General features: G+C 37.1%; 1 protein-coding gene across 1 annotated transcript in view; it reads right to left on the bottom strand.

The window, feature by feature from the left end:
* Nucleotides 1-764: 764 nt before the first annotated feature.
* NHLRC2 (NHL repeat containing 2) overlaps nt 765-24,237 on the bottom strand; it is a 38,444-nt gene continuing 14,971 nt past the window's right edge. The window contains exons 6-11 of the mRNA XM_062607909.1: nt 14,161-14,260; nt 13,461-13,692; nt 12,886-13,008; nt 11,537-11,746; nt 10,217-10,442; nt 765-8,759 (exon numbers count right to left, since the gene is read on the bottom strand). Coding sequence (XP_062463893.1) covers nt 8,494-8,759; nt 10,217-10,442; nt 11,537-11,746; nt 12,886-13,008; nt 13,461-13,692; nt 14,161-14,260 — 1,157 coding nt within the window. The 3' untranslated portion in view covers nt 765-8,493. The remainder of the gene's footprint in view (nt 8,760-10,216; nt 10,443-11,536; nt 11,747-12,885; nt 13,009-13,460; nt 13,693-14,160; nt 14,261-24,237) is intronic.

Genomic DNA, 24,237 nt, shown 5'->3' with positions numbered 1-24,237 from the left:
TTGCTGGGGCTGTCCTGTAGCAGATATGCCAGAATCTTTGTCATTCCATGCTTTCATCAATGATAAATCACTGTATCAATAAAAACATGCTGAGTTGCATAAATAAGGGATTATCTTCATAGGTATGTTGGTACTGGTCCTCAGCTGTATCAATGCACACGAGAAGCCTGTCTTAGTACTCTGTGTCCATATGTTCTTAGTCAAAGCTGCAAAACTGTTATCCAAGTAAAACAATTAAAACAAACAGTTGTTTTTTTTAGAAGCTGTTGTTGAAATATGGCTCAACCATAATTATTTACGTTAAACAGGCACCCACACACTGCAAACTGTGGCACAGTTTAGCCACAGTAACACGGTCAACAAACAGTGCTTCAAAGTGGAGCTCAATGCAATGAGATCTGTTGCAGTAGCTAAGCTTGCTCTAGGATAAACTGAAGGCCACAAACCAGTTGGTCACTGACTCATGCAGCACACCATTTCTCACCTCTCTTGTCTGCAGAAATGGAATAAAACCAGATCTTTGGTTTTCAGACCACTTGGTAACCTGGAAGCTGGGGACTCCTCATGACTGAATGCTTTACCAGCCCTCAGGTCACCAAATGGCCATCTGACATCCACAACCGCAGAGCCCTGTGGGAAAGGGAGTGTGAAACCAAAAGCACTTGTTAATTAAAGGATTTCAATCAAGCTGTAACCTCTTACGACAGATGCATTTCCTAACTCCCACATCTACGGGCATGTAAAGATTGACACAGAAAGCCAGCTTTGAAAGAAAAGATGAAATGCTGAATGTTTATTTTTCCATGAAAAAGCTTTACAAGGGAAAAGAGGTTCCACAGGAGAAAGAGGACATTCTTTAATCACTGTTTATTTGTTGAATTGATATCCAAGGCTGACATTTCTTCTACAGTGTATTTATTTGTTCTCATAATATTACAGGACATTTACCTTTTAGTTAAAAAGGATCATAATCCATGAATATTGTTCCGAACACTATTAGGCAATGCTGTATATGAAGAATTTACACAATCTACATCAGCTGTAGATGAAGTGCCTTCACTTTTAATTCTTCACATATTTTGTAGCAACAAATATAAACCACATCTTTTAAATGCTCAGACATCTGAAAGGCTTTGCATCACATGTAATGGAAAAACAGAGGTTTAGTATCTCAAAGAGCAGACAGAAATATTCCAATGTCCACAAAGCAACACTTAAGTTCTCAAGGAAGAAGAAAAAATCCCCCCCTTTCCCCTTAAACCATATAGAGGCATTTATTAAGGTGTTAAGTGCTCAAATGTGACTTTCTTCACTAGTGTTATATTGCTGGGATTTCTACACATCCCAGAATCAGAATCTAAATGCAGTTACATGGTTTCACAGTGAGAAAAGCTGACCCTTCCTAGCTGCCCCTACACACAACCTTCTGCCATTTAAAGAATCCTTGCTGATCTGTACAACAGGCGAAAAAATACCCAACCAAACAAAACAGAGACCAACCCTCCACCCCTCAAATACCAAGAAGCATCACCCTCACCCTTTCAGATCACTGCATGTTTTGCCTTCCATCTCACTGAATTTGAAGCTGTTTGAAATCTCCCTGCCAAGTTTGCTCTGAAGTGTACAAAAGAGGTAACAACAGTTTCAAAGTAAGTTCACAAGACAAGCACACCCCAAACAACAAAATAACATTTTGAAGTACTTCGTAAGAAGAGTAGTTTGAATTGTAAGCACCTCGATTTCAACTTCATTCATAAAACATGAAGAAAACTCTTCAGTTTCAGAATTAGTAGAATTAAAACCCTGAAAACTTGCAAACCACGAAGGTCAAATATCTTATTTCAATCAGTACTCCAGCATTTCTCTAAAGATGTACTTTCAAGTATTGTTATGGAAGGCACTGATTTCTTCCTTCAGTCAGAACGATGTAATTTAAACATGGAATTTCTGTCACACTGGGCTGAAATCCTGGCCCTAAAGATATCTGCTGCTAACCCTGGAGCATCTGGATTTCACCCTGTTGCAGTTTTACAACTACCTTCATTTATTCTTTCTCCTTAACTAACTTCTCACAGAAATCACACAGATCCACCAGAGGTTTTAATGACACAATGATTAATGGTACACTAATGGCAGCAATTCTACAGAAGAGACAGTTTTAATTGCACCAATTCTCCTTGAAAAGTGAAACTGGATAGCTTAGAAATTAAATATTCAAAAAACAAAACATTCTGCAATTCTGTTTCTTCACTCTTCTATCAATTCAAAATTGTTAAGAACTGGAAGCCAGTTATTTGCTATAGGCAACGTGCAGGACAGATGCCTCGAACGTATGGTTCATACACAGGTATTTCAGTTCAATCAAGAGCTAGAAAATCAAGCTCTTATTTTTCAAACAACATGAATGTAAAATCAAACCAGGAATTGTTGCTTTGCTTTCTATGAAGTCTGACAAGGGCCAGATGGGTTGAGTTTCTTAATATTTAGGCAAAATGGGAAATAACTGTGTGTAATATTGCTCTTCAGAGGCATGTTGAGTACAGAGCATTAACTTCAGGTAGACTTACAAACAGAATTTCACAAATGAGGTTTCTTTAGAGTAAAACTGTCAATGTTTCAAAAGAAGTAGGCAAGACTTGAAAAATACTTGCAATTCTTTTGCTTAGTCCTACGGCCTGCAGTTGGACAGAAAGTCCTCTGGAGTGCTTGAAAGCAAGGGACTAGCAAAGTGGGCAACAAGTACTTACAGTAATTACAGTTACACAAACATTCCTCAACTTATATCCAAGGTTTCTACCTTTACAGCTGTGACAAAAATCTGTTCCACTGATAATAATTAAGCACATAGTTAAGACAGCAAATTACATAACAGCCAAAGTATTTAACCTATAGGATCAAAGTTTCCTGAAATCAAAAGACATCAAAATCACGGCACAGGGCACTCAAGTTTGATGGGATGTTCTGAGAGATCTAAAACCAACCTCAGGACCTCACTGGACAAGGCCAGAGGTAAAGGTAAAACTTTTGACAGTAGCTGCGTAAGTGCTAAGGTTGATGAAGCTGACCTGAGGACATAATCTTATTCTAATGCTACCTAGAATCATGGGGTGGGTGCTGATAGGTCCTAGAATCCAGTAACTATTACCAGATTATCTTAAGATATCTGAAGGGGGCCTACAAGGATGCTGGAGAGGGACTCTTCATCAGGGACTGTATAGACAGGACAAGGGGGAATGGGTTTAAACTTTAACAGGGAAAGTTCAGGTTAGATGTAAGTTCTTTACTGTGAGGGTGGTGAAGCACTGGAACAGGTTGCCCAGAGAAGTGGTAAATGCTCTATCTCTGGCGGTGTTCAAGACCAGGCTGGACAGTCTTGGGCGTTCCTGCCCATGGCAGGGGGGCTGGAGCTAGATGATCTTAAGGCTGTTTCCAGCCCTAACTATTCTATGATTCTATGACATGGTCTAGTGTGAGATGTCCCTGTCCATGGCAGGGGGTTGGAACTGAATGATCTCAAGGTCCTTTCCAACCCAAACCATTCTATGATTATACAATTCTATGACAAAGAAACTAAGGTAAACTCAGGAACTCAGATATAGGTGTGCTGAATCCTAAAGGAGAATTAATCCTGATCCTTAATGAGAGTGGTGATTTTACATATGGTAGTACAAAAACTATAAAATACAGAACAGCTGCTTCTGATGGTATTCAAATTGGGTTACATGAACATAACGGAATGTAAAATATTAGAAATATCATTTCTAAATTGATTTACTGTACACTACAAAGACAGATGAGGTGGCTTAATTAAAAAATAACCAGGGCTCACATTTTCAACAACTGTCTCCAACTAATTGTCACTATTCTTTCCCTGCTTGGGACAGGGAAGCTCTAATCCCTGACAACTGATTTCAGTGAAAATTATAATGATTAATTCTAAATGCTAAATGTTTAATTAAAATTACTGATACGTGTTAGCAATTTTATTAACAACTGAACTGGCAGATTTGAGTGGAGTTAGTGGAGGGTGGTTGATAAGCTGCTGTGCATGGTAAATTCTCCTCAGGCAGCACAACTGCAGCCTGGAGGACAAATATACACAATGCGTCACAGCATCTCCCACACATTAAACAAAGTGAGTTGCTATATGAAGTTTATGAACACACTTCTGTGGGAGCTTCGCTGCAATGTGCCTTTGAGGTAAGTCATAATGAATAACAGTGATTTTTAAATATTACAGATCTTAAGAATGCACATAAATTTCTGCTATTGTCTGCAAAACTATATCTAGTTTAAAATGGCTTATATCACTCATAACTCTATAAATTCAGACACTTAAAGCTTCCATGTATGTAGAAAACCTTGTTAGGAATAAAAAAAAAAAAAATCAAGAAAAATTGTGGTCAATAATATAATTCTATTTGCTAAAATAAATAGTAATTAAAAAAACCAGAAGGACATGCCCCTGCACGAGAAGGAAAGTCACTTCACCCCCCTCCTCTGAGCAAGAGATGCAGTTTTACCCATAGTTTGAGCTACAAGATTTGCCCACTGGAATAAAAAAAGTGCATTAAGAATATATACAAAGTACTGGAAGCCATATGCACCTTTTCTCATGCTAAGCAGATAAAGCATTTATATGATGCTATAAACCCACTTTCTCATGTATTACTCATCTGGTCTGTACTTGTTCTGTATCACATTACCACATCTCCAAGTGGGAGGCATGAGAGGCAAAACACAAACTATGAAGAAATGCATCCAGTAGAAAACCCCAAAATTGTATGTGAGAATCTAACACAAAAAGGAATCAACTGAAAATGCACGCATAAAATATGTGCCCATCAATTGGTTTACATAGCCGGCATCCCTTCCCTTCCTCCAACAAAAGGCAACAAACTACGGAAAGATACTACCGATTCAAACAACATGAAGAAGCCATTAAAACACACTGCACTTCCTCTTCCAAACCACATTATCTTTTTCCTAGTCTAATGAAGAATATTGTATGGTAGTTAAATAAAAATTTAAAAGCATCTCATGGAGCTATTAATATATTCACTGATAACAAAAAGCTGTTCCAAAAAATCAAACACTACAACTAAAAGCTGCAAATGCCACTGAACTTGTTTCCATTATACAACACAACCATGCCCAATATTCTTTAGAGATTTGCTAGAGTAATTCATTAACTTATTAAGGTCCGATGCAAAAGCTATTAAGGTCAGCTGAAAGAGATGTTTTGAAAAGGTCTTCAGTTACACATTTTTACTGTAAGATGCAAACCTGGGAGTGCTGAGCAATACCGACCTACTTAGAATTCTTATATCAGGAACCACTAATAAACTGCATTACCATACAGAGAGTCATCAATAGACCTAATTTTTGTCAGTATTTTGACTGAGTAGTAACATCTTCTATTTTTCTGAATCATATTTTGAGGATGCTGTCTGGTACTTAACTGAAATAAATTCCTGTATAACCTGTACATGCTATTCTGTTTGACTGTCTGGTTACATTGACAGCACTTGCTTTACCGTTAACAGCATTTTGTAAACCCTAGAGGAAGGAATGGAAATAGCATCCCTAAACATCACAAGCTTCTAAACCCCATTTTTTTCTAATTATAGAACATTCAAATGTCTGCACACCACAAGTGAAACAGGAGTGACTCCAGGAATGGGTATGGTATTCCTTGGACAAACAAAGCACAGTGTTAGGCTATATGATGAAAGGCCAGTCACAGTGAATACACAGAGCAAGGAGCAGAAGAACCCCTGTAACCTCATCAGCAAGAACTGGAGCACAATGAGCTGCATCTAAGATGATGAAGGTGAACAATCAGAGCAGTGTCCCTTTGTGAAACCCACTGAGTCAGGAAAAGCAACTACGAGTGAGGTGAAAGCATATTGGGATATACAGCTTTTGTTTGTAAATAGGGTTGTGTGTCTTTTTGAGACACACCATCTTTTTTGAGATGGCATCACACCTTCTGCCTCTGCCTTCCCAACACTGGACACTTGATTCGGCTGGACAGGGTGCTGGGACATCTAGTTTGGGTCATGCTTTGCCTAGAAAAGTTGGACCAGATGATCCATGAGGCCCCTTCCAACCTGGTATTCTATGATTCATGATTTAAAGGTCCTTTACAGTTTGATCCTGGACTTCAGCTTGATCCTACTACCTAGTATCAACAATTCCCAATAAGCTCATAGTGGTTCCACATGTGTCTATGTACAGTGACTAAAAATTGAAACTTGAAAACAAAAAGGGTATGACACTTAAACGAACATTCAAGTATGTACATTTAGAAAGAAAACATATCTACAATACTATATTCAAACATTACACACCATAGTTAAATAAAGTTAGGAATACACAGTCTTTCCCCTACAGCAATACATTAATTAAAAAGTCAATAAGAAAACAGATTTGTTGACTTTTGGTTTTCTTTTTTGAGTACTGTAATACAGGCAGAATTTGATGATCTCATCCAATTGAAATAGGAAAATAATTCAATTCTAGTTGATAATGAGAAAAAACCCATCTGCTGAATTGCATGGTCAAGACAGCTCTGACAGTTTGGTTCATTATTCTGAACTTCTGAAACTAAAGCTTGGTTTTTTTCAGTAAGCAACAGATAATCTGTGGGCTACCTGGAAGCTGATACAAGGTTTCCTGGCTACTATCCAAAGTGAAGCAAACAAACAAATTCTGAAAGAGTTGTACTAACGTATAAACAATTATAAATGCCCAAATCAGCTTCTCTACTTTCATCTTTCCAATAGCATCTGCAGCCTGTGAACAAAGTAGCAAAGCTTTCTCCTTCTTCAAAACGGCATGTGGGAATTGAGAGCTTTACTCAAAGGAGCTGAACCACTGACTTAGAAAAGCTGCTTAAAAAACAAACACAAGAAAAATAATAGTCCAGCCCTTGCTTGCTGACAGGTGAGATAATAACCATTTCTGGTAGTACAGAGAACTTGCAGATAGACTGGCATTTCAATAGAAGGAAAAACCACACCAGTCTGCATGGCTCCCTTAAAACAAAAGCCTTTCAAGTTCATGACCAACATTTCAGTCAGCCTTTAAGTAGGAAAGAGCCACAACAAATCATACTGGGGTATGACACCTGACAGGTACCAGGAACAGTGGTGATTAGAACAACTATAGAAAAATTCTTTCACTACTGTGCATCATAACGTATGTGAAAATACGATCTTCAAACTTAAAATTACCTTCTCAGAACTGCTCCTCATGACCGGAGCAGAGAGCCTAATCCAATTGCATTGAGGAAACTCTTCAAGCAGAAAACTTGCACTCCCTCCTGTATTCCTACTACCTACTATGGCAAACTGAAGTAATGTTACTTGCAAAACATTACCAACCAAAGGAAGAATTTTGTAATGCAGTTTTAAAGCACCTTACTCAAATATTAGGTTTTCTAGCAAAAAGAACATTAATGCAAACAATCCACTACTATACAGTTCTGGTTCAGTGGCCACTATTACAAATGCAAGGACTAACAGTGACTTCAAAAGACTCCGAATCAGACTTCAAGAGTATAATATTCTCCTTAATATTACGTATTTGCAAGACAAAAGTCTTCAGAGAAGTCTTTATAGCGAAATCATAAAAGTAGTAAAATGATTCACCCTGCTTGAAATAGCTGACATTTCATTTTTGCAGTTCAGATATTCAAACTTTATCTCCCACTTATTATAAAATGTAAATTGGTATGTATCAGAAAAACTCCAGCATGGTTCCGTGGGGGTTTTCTTTATATATATACACATAAGAGAGGCACATTCTTTGTTAGAAATCAGCAGGAAATTCTTCTGTAGGAACTTGAACACTTCCCTTTCACAGAAATTTTTCCATGAACTATGCTCTTCACATAAGGCAGTCGTATGTAGTTAAGCAAAACACTCAGTTTGCATAAAATTAGAACCACAATTAGCTTATGATGTATTTTCAAAATACATGTGTCATCAATTCCATTACAGAAAAATAAGCAAGATACCTCTTTTACAGCGTGGAGAAAGAAACTATTCATTTTGACATTCTATTAAAATTTAATAAGGGCACAAATGGAACTTGTAACTTGTTAGTACAAAATGATCTAGCTCTTCTAACAGTATATACAGTGCAAAGACTTTCTTACAGTAACATCACAAAGTAACACCAGGTCTTTCAAAGGGACTCTAGCAATTGTTGCTCATTGCTTAGAATGGCATATATCCAACATATTCACAACTGGCAACAGAGCTAAAGTATTACAATTTTATTGCTGCTACTGTAATGAAAAGAAGTGAGGTTGTGATGATTAATTTTCACGTTAAGTTGTAGGGAACGGTTAATTCATTTATCAAGTTTATTATTTCTTAGCTTTGTCATAAGCTCCAAGAAAATCAGAGAAAAGTTACCTATTTGCATTTTCTCCTATAGAAATGGTGGATACCAAAATGAAGTATAAAATTAGCTGGCTTCAGGTTAGTTACTTAAAAACATGTGTATCAGTTCAACTTGAATCAAGCTGCCTTGGTTTGCACTAGCTATATGTAAAGGCTGATTGAATGAGACTCCTTTCATCATACAGGCACTGCTACCTTTGTTGCAATAGTAGAGGCACACTTTGATAGCCAGGATAGCTTCAGCTGATAGACAGCTCCCTGGTAACTGAAAAGGAATTACAGTTTGACAGGAAACATCCTTTATTTCTCCAGACAGAAGCTGTCCTTGAAGCAACCAGGTATTATCTGTAAAAGAACAAGAAGTTTTATGATTAAGTTATTTAACACTATGTCTGAAACCTACAGAACATATTAATTTTACCTATAAGACAACATGGACTTCCCATACGCAACATTAGGACAAATTTTCCTCATGATTCTTCCAGTTGTGGGCAACAATAGGAAAGTAATTTACAAATGCTTCTAGCAGTCATTTAAGGATGGAGAGATAGATAGCTCTGCTTCAGAACTATAAATATACATATAGTAGAATCACAGAATAGTTAGGGTTACAAAGGACCTTAAAATCATCTAGTAGATCTTCCTTAAAGGCACTGGATTTATAATTTCTCCTATATGTTCTTCAGAGGATATTAAAATTTATTCTGAGATATGCAAGCAAAACTCCTTAAATTAACAAGTTTCTATACATCTGTATCAAATACTCCAGGCAAGATATCTGCCATACATGCATAAAACTGCAGGTAAATGATGGCATTTCCAAACAGAAGTGTTAGTTTTATGAGTGGGTTGCTGCAATTTAGCAGTGTTCAGGCTGTTACAAGAGACTTTGAGTTTCACATTTATTTAAATACGCAAGAGTACGTGAGCTGAAAAATGAACTGCACAATAACTGTACCTAGCTCCTTGCATTGTACTCTGTATTTTACTGCGAGTGAGATGGATGAAGTGCTCTTTTTGGCATTTTTCAGAAAATACCTAGAAGTTGGCTCTAGGATTTATGAGCTTGAAATGACTTGTTGAGGTTAGGTTGCTTATAGTCTCCAATTTTACTAGCACTTGAAGCAATCACATGTATCTTTGCTTCAACAACATTTGGAGATTCTCTAGGCCAAAAAGTGCCGACTCTCCTGGAAATAGACTATTTGTACTCCAAAAGCACAAACTGGGATGACAAAATACTTTAAATCATAAGGCACATAAACAAATTGTAGTGCCTGTACAGTATTTTTAACTGCTTTTAAATACAAAAATATCAATTATAACAAAGTAGGTTTAATGTGGTTAGGTATAAATGTACCTCAAATACTTTTTTTGAGGAGACAAAAGCACACAAAAGGAATCTCTTCCAGGAGTATGCTACAGCTTCAAGGTGAGCTTTCTGAAACAGGCAGTAGGGCTGGGATAAGCTATTCATAGACACAAAGTGGAGAGGGCAAGCCCTCACTGGCAGCTTATTCCAAGAAAGTAAAAGCAAATAAAGATAATGCAGCAGGTATTAATTCAAGCAAAAGACAGCTTATCAGGTGTTTTGGGTTTTTATAATCTTCACACTCCAGCTGTTAAATATATCAACTCTAAATAACATGTATTGCATCACAAGGTCAAACAGGAACACAGGACTGGGAGGGACATTCAGATTCATCAGGCTGAGATGCTTGTACTGCAGGCGCATCATGATATAACCTACTTTGTGTCACACCTACTCCTGTACAACTAATAAAAGAACACAGGCGCTTTACCTTCTGCCGTGATGAACCAGTAGTTGGGTGCTTCTACATTCAGTTTTGAATCTGGAGGAAGAGTCAACTTTAATAAAAACTTAATTGTCTGGCCAGGAGCTACTGTTAGTGAAGGAAGTTGAACATTTGGTGCAGATTTAGGCAGCTTTGGAAGGCTTGTCATTCTCTCCCTTTGCACAGGCAGGTTATCTGGAACATCGCCTGCTTCTGGATCCAGGATAGGCAACTATCAGTGGAAATCAAACAAAGTATTTATTTGTACTGAAAGCAAAGAGGCTTTCACAATGCAATCACAGTTTAAGCTGACATGGACTAGGAAAACCAACACATGATAATATGGCTACTGGACTAAAACTTTCTGACTGTAACAATCCTATATCAACAAAGACAAGGACAAAATGCTTTCTGAAAACTAGTATTAAATATTTAGTATTAAATCCACAAAATTAAAAACTAGTATTAAATCCACAAAAAAACCTAATATTGAAAGCTTAGTATTAAATACACAACTACTTTAGAGCCTCCTTTAATTTAACAGTTGAATTGTAGTTTTACTTTAAATAAAATTTATAGGTATTTTCTTCTAATCTGGTGGTAAACTGCATGCTTCAGTAATAAAATCCAAGATTTTTGCCATGCAGACTGCACAGTAAGGGATAATTTCCCCAAAAAGCCATCAACACATTATATGCTAGAATTTAAATGCACATTAAGATCTGTATTATTAAATGCAAGAAACACACAAGATGACAGTTGAACCATTATGTCTCATACAGATACATGTTTACATGAAAACATTAAGACACAGTGCCATTGTAAGATGAATAGGAACACGAATTTGTTTTGCCTTCATGTTTATATGCAAATACAGCACTGCTCAATTATGACAGTGGTTTGACTTGACAACTTGGAAGCCTGCTATGTATCCCACTTCAAGTCACTGACCCCCAAAAATCATCCCCTTCAGCTTAATTACAGGACTTAGTGATTGATTTCAACCTCCACTTGTTACAAAGCGCTCACAAAATCCTTCTCCTACTGATAAAGTGGGCTGTATTTTTTAATACTGCACATTTCTGCACTGCTCTTTTCTAGAGGGTCATTTTCTGTTTTCATGCAAAAAATGTCTTTCCAAAGACTAAGCTTTCAACAACTGTGCTATCTTAACAACAGGCTATCTTTATTTGTCAGCTCATCACAAAACATTCTGTGAATATAGCTACTGTATGCTATATGATTTTTACAGTACTTGCTAAAACCTGCAATAGCCATTTGTATCAAGAAACACCACTATCAGACTGTCAAATAAGTATTACTTGCCATGGAAAGAATTCTTGTTTCCAAATCCAGCACTTTAATCTGATGATTATTTGTGTCTGCGACATACATCAAGCGGCCATTTTCTTCAACACACAAACCTCCTGGTTCATTAAATGTGGACTGCGTAAAGCTGGAACCAATGACGTTGCTTGCTTCTCCCGTGCCTGCCAGTGTAGCACAGTTCTTCATCTTGGGATCTACAATCTTAATCTAGGAGAAAAACAGCAAAAAAAACTTCTCTGAAAAAAAAACCACCAGGATTTAGTTTTGCATTATCTTATGCCCCACATTTTCAGAAGCCAGCATTAACTTTCAGTACCAACAGTGTGTCCTAGAAGCTAAATTATCATACTTTATCAAATGACATGTCCCATCACCTTGCCCCCAGTTCCCTGCTGGACTCTGCTTCTTCTTTGGTCTTCACTGAGTGCTCCCTTTCATAATATCGAAAGCAAATAATCCCCTGCTATAAAAGTACGCTGAATGGCGCGTTCTTCCAAGGTGTATTGCCTTTCTGGAATCATTTCCACAAGAGTAAGAACATAACAAAACTGGCATGCTATTTTTTAACCCCTAAAAATAGGTGATTTTTTTCCTTAAAACAATAGCAAAAAAGTTAATAATGCTTTATACAACACCTGAAACAAAAATTCATTTGCCATGTCGTTTTCAATAAGCATTCAGGGTTACATACTTTATTCTTCAAATTAAACCAGATCACTTTTCTTTCAATGCATTTAATGAATATACAGTTAACCTGTCATGGTTTAAGGACACAACCTTCTAAGCATGAAAGCTTATACAACACAGCAGAACAATCATGCAAAACAATCTCAATTATCTCAGAGTTCCACGGAGGCAACCCACAACACATCTTCTCAAAACTTGGCTGGCTTTCTTAAGGGAAAAGCAAGTCCTCTTGTTCTGGTTTTATCAAACCTGCAGTATTCCTGACTAAGCACTTCTAGTTCTTTTCCTCTAGGTCAGCATCTTCAGGAGGAGGTATGTAAAGGGTCTTTGGTCCAAACTGTAACTTGAAATTCACCTTCCCCAAGAGACCATCATATCAATACAAAAGCATGTGACAGCAAAATGATGGTAAAGAGAGGAACCCACAAGTGAAGGAAGAAAAGAAAAAGAACCCCCAAAGCAACTCATATTCACATTGTATGAGGCATTTCTGCCCATGGCAGGGGGTTGGAACTAGATGATCTTAAGGTCCTTTCCAACCGAAACCATTCCATGATTCTATGACTTGTTTCCTCAGCTTAACTGAACCAAGCACAATCTTTGTATGTTCCTAAAATAATCCTTTGTACTGTTAAAAACACGAGCTCCTATATGCTTACCTTATGATTGTAGGAATCTGCCACATACAACAGTTTTCTTTTCTTGTCCCATGTTACTCCTAAGGGATGCTGCAGCTTTGCATTTATGCCTGCTCCATCCACATCACCAAAGGCAAACAAATTCTAAAAGAGCGTTATTTTATTAAATTAATACAGTTGCTTACTCAACATTGACATGATTTAAATGATTGTAATTAAATGGAAATTCACTGACTTAAAAAAAAAATATCAAGACAACTTCAAAACAAGGATACTGAAAGCTGGGAAGTGTGGATGCTAACCATGAAAATGGAAACTCTCACATTTAAATTTGCAGTATGAATGCAGCTGGCTTTAGTGACCACACAATGCTGAACTGAGCTGGCTGTTTAAAAATAAGTGATTTGTTATCTGAGGAGCATCAATCTGCACTACAACCTGAGTGTCACAACTGGCACACATTTGCATTCCAAGCAGTGAAGTTAAGAAATTGATGGCCATGGAAACTGATGTACCCTCTCACCCCAAAAGTGGGTCCTCCAGGTCAGGCTTGAGGAATATTAGTAGGGCAGTGTAGGGAAGTTTGAAGTGATTACCAATGGATCTCTCTCTCCTCCTACAAGGTGCTTCACTGCTCCATCTTTCAGGGAGATGGTTCGCACAGTGCTGCTCTCGCTGTCTGCTACAAAAAGGCAGTTCCATGGTTCCTCAGAAGCCAGAGAGAGACCAGAAGGCTGTGCAAAGCCTGCCTTATGTGGGTATGCGTTGTTTCTGTTCTCCTCATTCCCACTTCCAGCGAATCGAAGGCAGACTCCTTTCTTTAAATCACTAGAGGAAAACAGTACCCAAGATCAGGAATGAGTCTGAACTACTTCAGACGTTATGCATAAACAGAAGCTACAGGACAAGCACTTGTGAGTTATGAAACCAACTTTACTGCAGCACAGGGAATTATTCAGTGCCTTTCTGCTAACTTGTATTTCATCTCAGTATATCATTCCTCACTAGATAATTCAGCAAATGCAATGAAAAGTACCATTCAATTATATGAATGTATTCTACCAAGTCATAGTTTCATAGCAAAAGTAGCATCTTTAATTCCATCTAGCAGATGTGGGGAAAAAACAGGCAGACTTTAAAGGCCACACAACTTTTAAGTCTAAACAGAAGCAGCAAGCTTCAAGCTACACACAGTCAAGAAAAATTACTTTTAATTTGATTATCTCTCTCTTTGGGATTTGAAAGCCGTTTATCAAGACAAACAGCAGCTTCACCTGTCTCTTATTAGTTGCTTACCTTCCTTTTGGTAGTTTTCCATCTTCCAGCATCAGTGCCCATATCTGGTGAGTGCCTGCCATTGCTATCCATAAAACATCATCTTCCTGGGTCCCTGAAACTTTAAAATGGATGTGTAAAAATAGAGAAAAAAAACCCAACAAACACTTTGGGAATGCTTTGTAAGACAAATCAACAAATCAATCCTGCTATCCCCTCTACTCCAGCTCTCCTTTTCCCATGGGAAAGATTAAAAAAACCACCCTCAACCAAAAAAACAGAGCAAGAGAAGGAGAGAAAATGTCATTCTATCACAAATTCTACTTTATTTCTGCTCTCTTTCCAAGATATAAAAATAATATTTTTAATATCCCTACCTACAGACAATACTTCAAATGGGATTTGCTCTTCACAACATTTTGCTATTGAGTCCATGTTTCACCTACGATTTTTGGATTCATACTAGCCAACAAATATGTACTTATCTTTGCTAAGCATGGTTTGGGCAGTGGGGGATGTATGTTTTGGGTTTTTTTACTATGTTAGTCAGAAAATTAGATATTCCAAAAAGCTACTGGCAGTTGTTTACAGGCTTGGAGAGAAATAACTGTGGCAGTACATTACATACAGAGTACATAATGTTTTTAAGATAAGGGTAACTGATGCTTGTGCATCATGTAGATTTACGCTCTGGAGCACAACTGCTGCTGTCTATTCAAACATTAGATGTGATGTGGGCAATTACTCATTTCCCCTTCCACTGTCCATCCAGTTTCCAAGTTGTTCTCCCTATGCACATGTACAGGTATTACCACAAATAAAAGACACAGATCTGCGCAACAGTGACCTTTTATCAAGAAGTGTTCAACTATGCTTCAAGCAGCTATTTTTTTCAACTCAAAGTATAAAAGTAGTATTCACCAATCCAAATCTATAAATTACATGAAGCTTGCCCAGATAATACTTCACAAATGATACAAAAGGAAAGTGAAGAACATTGTAAGTGCTCTATAGCTTTAAACACAACACATTCCAGTATAAGGAAGAATACATGAAGACAAATTGTGAAAGAGCATTAAAAACCAAGAAACCCCAAAGAAATTTACTTATCTTAGCCTCTTCTGAAAAGGAACAGAAAGTTGACATTTAAAAACTGCATTAAAATGCGGACACTTATCTTTCTAAGTGTAGACAGTGTATTAGCCTACACACACTGTATACAATTGCCTGGTCTAGTCAGAGACAAGATACGTTCATTTCTGAATAAATGTATCAGGTATTGGAATAACTATTAGCCACTCAAAAGAAAAACACCTTCAAATTGCTCACAGAAACTTTATTCACGTGAACTTTTAAAACATCTCATAGGCATTTATGCAAATAATCTAGTGGATACCTCCCCCCCCCCCACCCTATTTTGGGAGCTTCAAAATAAAAGCAATTCTATGTAATACACTTGCCAGCGTTTTAAACCTGAGAAGTTAGTCCAAATCAATCTTCCTAAAATGAAATTACCACCATTCCCCCAACAGAGATCCTGCTGTTTTTCTTTTAATCCTAAACCTTTCTCACTTCACACACTGCAAGAGGGGAAAAAACCATCCTTCTTTCTCCAGAATTAATTTCCTCATACTGTGAGCTCTCTTCAGAATAGTACTGGTATGATTTTAACACTGTTTATCTTTAGCCCTTTCTATTCCCTGGATCAAGACACAAGTTTCTAAGACTGTGGACAAAGGAACCTGTTGACTCTCTCCTGCACCTATACGTGGCTCCATTTTTTATGTAAACTAGAGCTCCAAGAATAAAACTCCAACTTCCAAAGCATCTAAAAGTTTTTTGTTGAGCAGAAAGGTTTGCAAAATGAGTTGGAAAACACACATTTTATGAGTCAGTCACCACAGATGTTACTGAAGTCCTGGGGATGCCAAAACCAACCCAATAAAAAAACAAAACCAAAACACGCACCCCCTCACAGTACCACCTTTTATTAGAGGCTGTTTCTAAGAGATCTAAATTGAGAAGATGGCCTACGAAATCATTTCACTACTTCCTATATAGTACATGTTCAACTTCAACATTTTATGTCTCCATGATGCACGCCTTGCACTCTTCAGATGCTACTATTTCAAGCATCACAGAATGAACAATGCTAAAATCACTAGTCAATTCAGAAAGTGAGTTTTTAAACTTGCTATGCTGTTCAGTTCATTATGAGGGATGTCAAAAAGTGCTTTGTTAATTATTTAATATTCACTTCACCCACCAAAGAAACAAAGGAGTAAGGCCTGAACTGAGCACTTTAGAAAGATCTATTCTATTCATCTATCCGAGTCTCTAATTCCATCCACTGAAAACTCCCTTGTGACAGCTATATGTTGAAAAATGGAAAAGGTTTCTTACTTTAGTTCTGCACACTAAAAAGCTTAAATATGAGGCATAGCAAGAAAGTATCAATATTAATTCCAAACTTTACTGAAAATGGAAGATCAATAGAGAGAAAATTATTTCTTCAACTAGAGAACAAGGCAGTAAAAATAAGAGCTCCATAACCATAACAGATTTTAATGCAACTTAAGTATTTTCTTCTGGCTGGCCATTAGAACAAAGAGAACAGATGCAAACATGGAAACAGCACAAGCGTAGTGACTTGTGGGAAATATGTCAGGACTTTAATAAAAAAAATTATACAAACCCCCAAAAAAATGCCTGTAGTTCCACAGCTAAGGTATTTTATCACGCAATGGGCCTGACACTACAGAGTTTAATGCGCTATGTTCTGAAGCATAAGACAGAAAATCCTCTTCTTTCAGGATACAACACTTCGAGGACATGCCACCACTGTCATCCTTGCACTGTTCTCACAGGAGAAGTGGGCCAGCATCCTAAAATTATGCTAGTGCCATCATTATCATAACTCCTTATCATCCTTGAATGGAAAGAATTTATTTTTAAAGAATTTATTATAAAACAACATAAAAGAACAAAGCAATTATTTTACATTCATTCAATTAAGCATCACATTCCAAACTATCTTGAGCTGTTTCAAAAATCCAGTGTAGTTTCTCCTTATTAGGGTATGTGCTTTCTTATCTTTAGTGCTGCCCCTATCAAAGTATGGCTTGCAAATGTGACATACTTATGTTATAAAGATTCACTAATAATGAACTAGGCCTTCCATATTATACAACACTTCAGTTATTACACAACAATTCAGTCCTTCAGTCTATGTATCTGTTGTAAGACTTAACAGACCTATACACAACTTTAAACAGTTCATTAACACTGCTGACTGTTAACTGTGAGTCAATCTGGACACACAGAAAAGAGTTTATTTCATAACAGCCAAAGGCAGTATCTGTTCGAAGAGATTCCATTCCCAGGACTATCCACTCTTCCAGCTTCCCTGGCTGGGGACTGCATGCTTACTTCCAGTCTGGGAATTAAAAGCCTGGGAATCAGTTAGATTTTGCGGTTGGCACCACTGACATTTTCTAAATAGACTGATGTTTGAAAATATTATTCTTGTCTACTAACTATAAAAAAAAAAATAACAAGGAAGAAGTCTGTTGGTACACTCATCCTCTGCAAAATCACAAGTGGCAAAAAGGGCTCCACAAAACACCTTCCAGTTTACAGACAGGCACACTGCCTATGTGAATTTGTGAGTGCAAGTCGCGCCTACGCTACAAATCTGACTGACAGAACAACTACAGAATTGTTCTTCAGTGAGACAGAGATAGCAAAGCCCCAAAGGAATGCTTGAGCGTTGTCAGTTTGGACTGTTACAAGTACACATCATCCTTTTTGGAGGAGTAAAAATTCATTTTCTTCTTTTTCCTGCACTCCCTCTTTCACATAGTGTTCCATCATGCAAACAGCATTACCCTTTATGAAACAAAATGCTTCTGGAGTTTTCCTCCTGAGTTAACATACCTGTCTTCTCATCAGGGGAAATCCCCGGACACAGTAGATGCCAAGGGGATGTCATACAATGGGAAGTAACAGGGAGCTAAAAACGGTTACTGTAATTAAATATTTTCTCTTTCTAACTCTGGCCTTCTGACTGTAATGTCAGTAAATACTTCAGAAAAAATCCAAAGTAGAAATGACAGTATCTGTTAACATGAAAGAATGGATTTAGATTATTTAGTGTTGGGATACATCACTGTAAGTACAGACAAAGCTAAGTCTGGTTATGCATTTTATTCATTCCTACTTAAGCACAGCAAACATGTACACATGAGGGTACTTCAATACTGCAGTCTCCCATGATCCCCAACACACACATTCCGTATTCAAAAGCTCTTCCAGCATCAAACGAGAACAGTTAAAAACTGTGTCTCATTCTGAGCCCTGCATGTCTCTGTAAGACTTGTAAAGGATGTTTATTGACAGCAGCCCTGCATCTGGAATTTTGCATTAAAACCAGTATCTGATACCTCAACTAATATTCAGAATCCTGATTTGTACTTTTAACTTATCATGAGCACAGATTTAATTCACAGAACAAGACCTACAGACTGTGGAACAAAGAGAATGAGAAATCATGATTTCAAGTACAAATAACATAACTGAGGACAGTTTCAAGTTATGGACTTCAAAATGTTACTAAGTTTGACATCTGTTAAGATGGTAACTGCTAATTCAAATGTTTTTTTTTTACTGCAGAAAGTAATCATCACCATCCATTCTGTCAAGATGTAGAGAAGTCCAATTTACTAGAAGAGTAATCTGTCAAACTAAATTGTGTGGGATTACTGTTGGATATTCAGTCACAACTCTCATTACATCCTTATGTTAAGACTTTAGTCTTCATATGTTTCTGTCAAAGGCATGTTTGTAGTAAATTACTAACATAAATAACTAATTTCTTGACCTAATCCTATAGCAAACATGTGAAATAATAATAACTTCTGTTGCTATTGCTATTTGGAAAGACAATAAACTCCTTCATTGCTCAGCTTTCGCTTAGAATTACAGAATTTGAGCATCCAGTCAACAGTTTAACAAGAACAAGGTTCCTGTAGAGATAAAATCTGTTGGGCTGATTGCACAAAAAGCTACTAGTTCTGAAAGTTTATCCCTCCTCAGTTTTCTCTCAAATGTTTAAAGCAAAAAATGCCAGGTTAGGAGCAGTAATGAAAGCTGCTGAGGGTTCACAGAACCCATACCTAGATTGCGCTAGCACATGTGGAAACTTCAGTCACATTTATTTGTCCCTCTCCATGATTCTGCCCACAGTATGAAGATGGTTGACCCACTCAGACAGCATCTAGAATTAAACAGTGTGCTTCAGAAGTCCTCCCAGAGCAAGACTGGGTAATGTCTTGCTTCACTGCAGTCCTTTGCTGTAACTTCTTAATGTCACATTACTCAAAAGACTTTTTCTCCTCAAACAGTTCTCACACAGGAATAAAATAATCAGTTTTTCATTTTACTTCAGGCCTATCGTCAATGAAGAAGATACTTTTTCTTTGAAATGCCAAATATTTAAAATAAAAATAATTACCATTTACAAATAAATTTAAGATCTAGTTCACTACGAGAAGTCAGGCCATGCTGTTTCATGTCAGTTATGTCTCTAACACAATTTTCTGTGGAAGTGAACTTCAAGGGAGATGCAGCCCAAAGCTGAATGGGGTATTTCTGAGTTCATACTTTGCATAGGAAACTTCTAAAGAGATGCAAAGGCTTTTTGCATTCAAATTCTCTATATTGCTATACCATGCAGCCATATTACACAGCACACATTTAGAGTAACTCAAAGTTTTGAGCTGGCCACAAAAAAATGATACATAACTAATCTCTGATGATTACAAGAGCAGTTCTTTAATTTTCAGCTATTACCAAGGAAAATTCCTTTCACAGGATAGTGAAGGCCAGAGCCTCAATGCCAGAATGAGACCAACCCAGACGGTGAAAGAAAGGCAACATGTAGAAAGCATACTCTTAAGATACAGACAGTTCAGACATAAACAGTTCATATATGGTGTGAGCTCATCCAGGAGGTGGGAACTGCTTATTGCTGAAGTAATTATTGCTTTATTCCTTTGCAAAATTGAGGAAGAATCACCATAAGTAATTCAGAAAAAGAAGTGTTTTCCTCTGGAATGCGGTGGTACCAAATAACCCTCAAGCAGAGACACTCGGAGAGAAAAAAATAATCTTACATACTTTTGCCTTTTAAGGGCTATAAAAATTGTAGCAGTATGATAAGATACAGTACTTTCATTTAAATAATAACTATGTAAAACCTAAATTGACGTAAAAATTTCCAACACGTTTACTGAAAGCATGGTCAACACTGTTCTTGGGAGTTGCTATAAATAGATTACAATCATGCAATTTAAGACCAGATTTTGGAATGTGGATCACACAGTTGTGTCACCAAGAGCAGGCCATTGTCCTGTTCCTACCAGCAAGAATGCAGCTATCAAGAACATTTCACGCTCAGATCAACTGTGCATTTAAATATCACTTGCTTTCAACACCCACTGAATAAAAATAGAAAGGGACAACAGAGAAAGCTAAAAAAGCAGAGAGTAATTTAATGATGTATTTTTAAGCTGCTGGCCCTCCCCTGTATTTCCTGCACAATCTGTATCAGTGCAAACTTCAGCACCAACTTCAACAAATCCACAGAGTTCATTCAAGAATTTTAAAAGTGAAGGGTAAAACGCAAGCTCAGTGGCCACAACTAAAGAAATAAATAACAAGGAAGAATACTGTCTGCCTGAATCCTAGCATGTGTTTTATCTCCATTAACTCCCCTACCTTAAAGAGACTTGTGCCAACTTTCTTTTAAAGGGTAATTCACAGTCACTTAACCTCTTTGCCTCAGACTTCAGCATCTGTATAAAATGGGGAAACAAAAGCCTATTATCTCATGGAAATAATATAAGGATGCTTAAAAGCATGCTACTTAGTAGTATCTGTTCTGCATATTAACTTATATGTGCCTTCATAAACTTTTTCCCCTTCAATATTTTTAATTTCACAACAAACTATAAATTCACATTTTAAAATGTCTCCTCCCTGGAGATATTCAAAGCTGTCTGGAGACAACGCTGGAGACTAATGTGCTCTGGGTGACCCTGCTTGAGCAGGGAGGTTGTACCAGATGATCCCCAGCCTCAACCATTTTGTGATACTGTAACACATAGTCTAAACTGTGTTAGGAGCAAATACAAGAAATGTCAAGAAATATAAATGATACTGAATTTTCTCTTAAGAGGTAACCTTTCCCTTTGAGACTTTGAGGAAGGTAGTATGAACTGTTCAAGACTACCTAGTGTAGTACATAAACAGCTTAAACATTTAAACTCCTTTTTTTCTCCCCTTCATGTTCTGGATAGCATGGCTTTTGGATGTTGAAAGGAAACTCACAAAAGCATCACTTGTTTAAAATGTATAAAATCCATACATCTATCTTCTGAAAAGAAAAATATGCTTCTTGTACACTGTGTAAACTACACAGCTCTAAGGAAAACAGGAAAGTATAGTGTTATTTCCCATATGCCACACCAGTTAACACAGAAGTCAAACTTACTGCAATAACACACCTGTGTTGCTGAAGTGTCCACTACACTTTGTAACTTGCACAGAGACACATATAAACACATGTAAAAAATGTGTGCTATGTGGATCTGAACCAAAGCAATTTCTGAAACTCTCATCAATTATTTCATCCATCCATATGCACACACAGACAACTGGCATGCCAGTTTTAGCATATGACAGCAGGGTATCTACTTGTAAGCCAGCACACTGAGAATCACCAACAGAAGGCTGGGTGTGTGCCCAGGAGAGTGAAGATTTCCTATAAAACTGAAGATTTTCTACATTTACTGAACAACTAATGCATACTATCCATAGTATAAGGGATAGTAACAGAAGACGCTACTAGGTTCAAGCAATCTGCAGTAACAACACAACTTTGACAAACTCTGCTGCAGTGTTGACAAACTATTTTGATGGCTGGCAAAACACTTAAAGAAGGCACTGCAGCTCATGACAGGATGTATGCTGTAAGACAAATCCATTGCAGATTACAAAACACAGCTTTGGCTCCTCATACTCTGCAACACACTCCTGTCAGCATTTTAATCAGTATAATCCCCTGTTTTGACATATCTCTCTGGTTATAGTTTTTTAAGGAATTTTATATAGCTAATACAGATATTTACATTTTTCCTTGCTTATTTTACCCACACAAAACCATATTAAAAAAAGTCTTAAAAAGAATCTGGGAACACACAACCCAGCCCCATTTCATCTCTTTGGCCTATTACCCTCTCAAAAAAGGAATTTACATTGATTTAATCTCTTTGTAAGTGACAGGTTATATTTTGTAGAGCTCTAAATAGACAATTCACTGGTAGGTTATTGGAAAAGATTTTACTGGTCTGAAGAGAGTGTGTTCAGAAGATCAGATTTTTACGTAAATGCTGATAAAAATTCAGTAGTGTTGAAGAGTGCAGATGACTAATCCTCTACAGGTGAATCATTCAGTGATTACTATGCTCATGTTGATAACAATCCTATCAATTAACATTTAACAAGCAGAGCTCTCAAAAACAGAAAGTATCAACAGAAATTAAACTACTGGCAAAAGCAGAAGAAAGCATCATGAAAAGTAAAATTACAGGCTATTTTGAATAGTTCTGTTAACCAGTTGAGGTTTCTGAAGCACTGATGAGTTACTCGTTTCCTCCTTTGCTGATCTGCGAAAGAGCTCTGCATAACATCTCATAGAAATCAGCTTGCTGGTTCAAGACACCCTGAAAACTATACCAGCTAGTCAAACAACAGTCTACTGGCTGACAAAAGGAAAATCAGATTGGATAAAATTCAGGTAAACTCATGCCTTCATTAATACCAACCCACATCCAGTGAAATTCAGGTACTCCTACTTCCTCTTGCAAGTAGAAATCCATATGCTCAACACAAATTGTAAGGGTCATTGGCAAAGAATTTGGGATAAAGTGCCCTTTGTAAAATTTAATTTATTTTCATTTCACTTTTATGTGGAAGACATGTTATTAAAAGTTTTAAATCTAAAAATTAATGACAGATGCTTATTTAAGTAGTCAAGGCTGCTGGTGGCACAATGCCTATACTGACAAGCTATATGAGAAGACATCTGTATCAGCTAGCCTCATGTTTCCTTAAACTTGAGTGTGTTTTCCTCTCTTATAACTGACCCAAGATTATAACAAATGCTTCCAGGTCAGTAAAATATTCTCATTTACTGATTTTGCAAAGCATTTCTAATTTAAAACTATTTAACTTAAATCATGATACTTCCCCAACCCATTATCTGCGATTCGAGAAATCCCAATTTTGGAAGTCAATTTTTATGTTTGAAATAGTGACCTAAGGGTTTTATTTCACACTAAAGCACTGCACTGTCATTGTTCAAAACTGATGTCTGCAACCCCTGATTTATAGTTAAATGGAAACATGAAAAAAGAAAGAATCAACTCACAGTTAGTTGAAACATGGCAGTTATGTGATGTCAAGCTCAGGTGTGTGCTATGTGAATCAGGAAAGCAAGCTACTTAAACCTTCAGAAGCTGATTCTTGCATCCCATTATGCAAGATTTCACTCCTACCATTGATGCTTGCAAGGTTTTTTTTGAGGTATTCCTCTCCTACCTGATTGACTCTATCATCATCTTGAATCTAATGATTTTATGTCACCTAAACAGGAATAAACAGAGGCCTCGAACTAAAATTACTTTTATTTCCTAAACTCAAATATTTACAAGTGGTCAAACATGTCTGTATAGTCAAGGAAAGGAACTTCTAGACAATGCTCACTTCCTGTAAAATGTAGCTGCTTAAGTGATCCTGGCATAAAAAGCACTGGCTTAACAAAAGCAATCACAATTTCCTCCTGTATTTGGACCCAGTAACCATATAGCTCACTACAAAAGAATTTTTCTGCCATCAAGTAACAGCTCATGTTCCTTCAGGATCCAAAGTAGAACTGCAAGTCTTACTTGCAAATGAAACCAGTGTTTTTCAGACTCAGTTGTAAGGTGAATTTTTACTTTTTCCTATCTCAGATTATTACCAAAACAGGTAAATATT

This window comes from Pezoporus occidentalis, unplaced genomic scaffold (assembly GCF_034315485.1).
Source record: "Pezoporus occidentalis ecotype Australia unplaced genomic scaffold, CSIRO_AGI_Poc_V1 ctg127, whole genome shotgun sequence".
NCBI lineage: Eukaryota > Metazoa > Chordata > Aves > Psittaciformes > Psittacidae > Pezoporus > Pezoporus occidentalis.
Note: the sequence above shows the minus strand (reverse complement) of the source record. Positions and strands in the feature narration are given on the sequence as shown.